The sequence below is a fragment of the Trematomus bernacchii genome, unplaced genomic scaffold (genome assembly GCF_902827165.1).
Source record: "Trematomus bernacchii unplaced genomic scaffold, fTreBer1.1, whole genome shotgun sequence".
Taxonomy (NCBI): Eukaryota; Metazoa; Chordata; class Actinopteri; order Perciformes; family Nototheniidae; genus Trematomus; species Trematomus bernacchii.
The window spans coordinates 9,373,905-9,379,098 of NW_022987705.1; the positions used below are offsets into that span (position 1 = coordinate 9,373,905).

The 5,194-nt window shown below is 44.6% G+C and overlaps 1 protein-coding gene across 1 annotated transcript; it reads right to left on the reverse strand.

Annotated features, from left to right (window-relative positions):
* Positions 1-305: 305 nt before the first annotated feature.
* pou4f3 (POU class 4 homeobox 3) lies at positions 306-1,760 on the reverse strand. Its single transcript, XM_034140415.1, has 2 exons — positions 1,641-1,760; positions 306-1,247 (listed from the first exon to the last, which is right to left on the reverse strand). The coding sequence occupies exons 1-2, from the start codon at positions 1,758-1,760 to the stop codon at positions 306-308; spliced, it is 1,062 nt and encodes a 353-aa protein (XP_033996306.1).
* Between the last annotated feature and the right edge of the window lie 3,434 nt (positions 1,761-5,194).

Here is a 5,194-nt window from a genome sequence, read left to right on the forward strand (position 1 = left end):
GACAAACTGTCAGGGTGCATTTGCTGAAAGTTCATATTCAGTGTGTGCAAGATATACATGATCAACAACATCAAAATCACCCTCCTCACAGATCTACACATTTATGATTCCCATAACAAAATCGAACAAAAGTGCAACAACGAAGAGTGGGTGACACGGAAAGAAAAATGGAAGTCTTTTTTGGAAATAATCCCAGATGAGACGTGAGGAGCTGTTGATAAATCCATGTTAGTGAGGCTACTTAGGCTATTATTAATCACTCGATCAAAAATGTAGTAGGCTATTTTATTCATGATGTGTGAAACTCAGTGCACCGCAGAGTATTTCATTCGTTTCTGTTTTTGCCGCTGGTTGCAAAACCACACTCGAACCACATTCTTTTTCAGGTCCAGTTTCTCAGCGATCGCTGCAATTTTTTCCGAGGAGGGCCGAGGTTGGATGGCAAAGTAAGCCTCCAAAGAGCGCTTCTCCGGCGCCGCGATGGAGGTGCGCTTTCTTTTCCTCTCGTTCCCATTGAAAAGGTCCGGCTTGTTGCTTTTCTCCCGGTACGCAGCCTCTGCTTCCTCCAACCAAGCTTGGAGAACTGGCTTGAGCGCGATCATGTTGTTGTGTGACAAAGTGAGGGACTCGAACCTGCAGATGGTGCTCTGGCTCAGTGACCCAACTCCGGGGATCTTCAGGTTGGCCAGCGCCGACCCCACGTCCGCCTGGGTCACTCCGAGTTTGATCCTCCTCTGCTTGAACCGCTCGGCGAAGGCTTCCAGCTCCCGGGGATCCGACTCCACGTCGTTGATGCACGCCATGCCTCCGTGCACTGAGAGGGAGTGGGGGTGCGCCATGTTGGCCATCGCCTGGTGCAGCTGCCCCATGGTCTGCAGGTGGTGGTGGGGGTGCTGGTGGTGGTGCGCCGACGCGGTCATACCGGAAGGCTCCGGAGCACCCATCCCGGTCACGGCCAGGCTGGAGGAGAGATGGTCCAGGAGGTCCCCGGCCTCCAGGCTCTGTCCTAGGTGGTGGTGATGGAGGTGGTGGTGGGAGGCGATGGTGGAGGGGACGTGGGAGATGGGCCCGGTGGTGGAGGAAGAAGAGGAGGCTGAGGTGCAGGGGACACTGCTCATGGTATGGTAAGTCACGTCTGGTTTGAACGGGTGACTCTTGCCGTGAGAGACAATGCTGTCAGCAGCCGCCAGAGCCTCTGCCCGTGCCAGCAGGCTCTCATCAAAGCCTCCGAATATATTGCCCTGCAGCTGCAAGCAAGAGTGCGCATACTGGAGTCAGTGGGGAATTGTGTCAGGCAGCTCTCAGAATCTCAAAAACATTTTTCCAAAGGCAAGCAGCAAGCGCCGAGGAGAGGGGAGAACTCTCCTCAAAGCACAGGTCATAAAAATTAATATGAAAGCAAGAGCAGTGCTTGAAAAGACATGTGGATGAGAGAGGGGGGGGAGGAGGTTGTTTTTTTTTGAGAGAGGGGGGGGGGGGGGGGGGGGGGGGGGAGACAGAGGGGTGTGAGAGAGAGAGAGAGAGAGAGATAGAAGACAGAACAAAGTCCTGTCAAATCAACTTTTACAAACATTTCCACTGTGATATTTTCCCCTCCTCTCACCCATTACTCTCCACATTCTCCCCCGACCTGAACGTACCTGCGGGGCGGGCAGACAGACTCTGCGCATGCCCTCCGAGCCTGAGTGCAGGCCGGGATACTTGGGCTCGTGCAGGGCCGGGTGCATGGAGAAATGCTGCTTTCCGTTCATGGTCATCATCCTCCTCCCTGCAAGCACCTCTTGAGCAGTGTGGCCCCTGACATGAACGCCGGGTGATTGGACGGCTGCAGAGCTCCTCTTGCTCTCCTTCACTAGACTGAGCTGTTAACATCGACAGCGCCTCCCGGCATCCCTCGCTCCCCCCTTGCTCCCCCTCCTCTTCTTTCAGCCTCCCTCCTCCTCCTCCTTCCCTCCCACCTGCTCAACTTACAAGTTGAACAATGTTGGCCTCTGTGCGCAAGCGTCAAGTACAAATAATCATAAATAATATTGCTATTAAACGTTGTTTATTGATGAGATCGTTGTTGTGAATTTATATTATATTTTAGAAAGTTTTACTGGTATTAAAATTGAAGTTTAAACCATGGAGTTATCCACTCGAATTGTTTCAGCACCATGGACAGCACCGCTGAGGTTAGTGCAGGTTGCTCCAGCGCTGTCCCTGCTACTCACTGTCAGTGGTGTAATGTAACTGAATAGATTTACTCAAGTACTGTACTTAAGTATAATGTTGACAGACTTGTACTTTACTTGAGTATTTCAATGTTTTTTTCTACTTTGTACCCCACTACAGTTCAGAGGTAAATGGTGTGCACGTATATAATATATTAAGTTGCTTTGCAGATTTGGATTAATAATGTGAAATATAAAAAACACTAAAATATTTACACCTGGAGTAACATTCACAAGCAACCCTGCAGTAATTACAAAGTAATTAAAATGAGTTAAACACATTAATACATCAATAATTATAATCAAAACACATACATATGATTAGAAAATTGACCAATCTGCATTATGAGTACTTTTAATTTTGGTACTTTAAGTACATTTTGTTGCTAATACTTTTGTACTTTTACTTCAGTATCATTTTGAATGCTGGACTTTTATTTGTAACAGAGACTCTGGTACTTCTACTTTTGCTTAAGTACAAGATCTGAGTACTTCGCCGAACTCTGCTTACTGTGTATAGATGTAATAATATGTTAAAAGGATGGATAAAGGTTAGATTTTGTACTACATACTTCAAGTTTAGTCTAAGACCTGCTTCTGACCAGTTGACCCGAGGGCCTTGGCCTGCTCTCCTCACGCTCAACCTCGGGGCTTCTTCAGCCTTCTCACGTGGCTTCAAACCCAGGAAGCCGGGGTGCACGGGCCGAAAGAGGAGCCAGGCGTGCGGAGGCGGACCGATGACACTGTGGGTCCATCCGATCCTGCCGGCCGGCTCTCTGGTTCCCCAGACTCTGAATAATTTAGCTGCATGGTGGCAGGCATCCATTACCACGCTGGCATGTTCTTATTCATTACACAGATTAAAACAGCCGAGGGCTTTTTCTCACGATGCAAACCTGTTGCAGGCTGAGGAGCCAAAAGTTTAGATCCGTAGGGAAGAGAAAGATACCTTTTTTTGGATTAGTGCTGTGTGCAGATACCCTGAAGATTTTCAACAAGAGGATTGAACATATTCATTGATACAATTTATTAATATTTAGTAGATTAGAATATGCAATAGAATAGTGGGCAAACATAAAAAAAGTCACATGCATAAAACATGTAAGAGAGTGTCCCATGCATCACATTGAATTGATAAGACGTTAGCCTGAAAAAAGCCTGGAATCCCTTTTCTCACCCTCGCATCACCCTTAGCCTTGTTATAAAGCCGGGACCATTCATAATTTAGTGTCCAGTGTTTACAGCGCTGTCATCTCTGTGCCTTTTCACATTCTGAAGATTGCATCTATCATGTTTTATGAAGAGTGTTGTGATGTTTAGGCCAAATGTGACAGTGGCTCTTTTCTTCTCACCCCCCATCAAGCCTGAATACACGCCACCAGATGCCTAACTGTGCCAGCATGCATTTTCTTTTCCCCCACTATGGTGAGAAGTTTCAGTACAAACTAGCTGGCCACCATTCAAAAACGTTGTGTTCCTTAATTAGTTATAATTACAAATGTCTGCCCAAATTTAAACAACATTAAAAACATTTTGCATCAATATATTGCAAACCCTAACTTTATTTGTTCGATTACATGAGAGATACTGAGTATGCTAATGTAATACAACTAAAGAGTTTCTAAGTATCTCATAACTTGACTTACTAAGGCATTAAAGGCCTGACATAGGTGCTGTTTTGTAAAATGTTTTGTAATCTTGTCATGTTATATTTAAAAAAAAAGTTTAATATAATGATTCTATAATGATGTTAGAAAAAAAATTAAATAAAGAAATAAAAAAAAAAAACCTGATTAAAGAAATTGACTTCTTTAGTGACACATTTCACCGGTGCTGGTTCCTTCACCCAGCATGTGAGCAGGCCGCGGAGGGATCTGACCGGAGCAGAGCGTCACTCAGGCCCCAGTTTGGAATCCCTCCCCCCGGGGAGAGCGGAAAGCAACTGCAAACTGAACAGACCCTGAGTGTTTCTCCTTTACGTCCTAAAGTGAAAAAACGCTCTTTCATTATTCAGGGATCTTTTAATATGTAGTGGCTTGCTGCGGTAATTAAACTTAAGTGTCATAGAGGTCGGACGCTGTACTGTGACGTGTGGGATTTGTTTGGGGGCGTGATGTGGTCAAAGAGCGTCTGCTTAATTGGAAATAACGGGCTGCAGTGCAGGATTGCATGTAATTATGGTGATTTAAATCACCATAATCTGAATTTTGCTTCTTGATAATCAGTCCCACCAACAGACTAAACATTCTGAAGAAAGAGTTTAGATTTGGAATCCGGGTCAGACCGCTGTGGCAAGTCCCATTGTCCGTGCTCAGATAAAACAAAAGTGTGTGCCAATATTTTTCTTAAGAAAAATGAAACGAAAGCTATTGAACTATATTAACAGTTCAGTTATCCATACGCAATGTGTCTCGTGTGCAAAACATAATAAATCATGATTAAACCTACTGCAGGAGTTTTAAATAATCTGGTGGATTAGGACAGTGTGGGTTTGCATTGACGAATGAACATCTTCCTGAGTTTTCTGTTGTTGCACCTGATAGGGCGGGACTAATGACACCTTTATTCTCCTATTGGTAGATGAAGATTTGTGACCTCATACATTCCCATTAAAGCTCTGGCCCACCTTCAGCCTAGGCAGAAGCCTTGTCAGTCAAAATAGAAGAACACACCTATGTGGGTGTCATTTTAAAATAAATTAAAAACAGGCTAATTGTATCTGAGGTCATGGTATAACCACAATAATGTATTCCAAGATCGCCTATTCTAGAAAATTAGAAAAAGATTATTTGTTCTATATCCAAGGACACTTTCTCACTGAGTGGTTTATACCTATTGTGTCATGTGTAATTCCTAACGTCTGCAAATAATTATATTAACACAAACATATAAGATGACGTAACAATGAAGGAGTCCACACAAGAGTTTAAGATAATATTTTCTGGAATGCTTTTGCTTGCACTTTTTTCCCCTTGCCAATC

Coding starts and splice junctions, on each gene's coding strand:
- pou4f3 (XM_034140415.1), bottom strand. CDS start 1,760: ATGATGACCATGAACGGAAAGCAGCATTTCTCCATGCACCCGGCCCTG. Junction 1,248..1,640: donor TCTGTCTGCCCGCCCCGCAG/GTACGTTCAGGT, acceptor TCTTGCTTGCAG/CTGCAGGGCAATATATTCGG.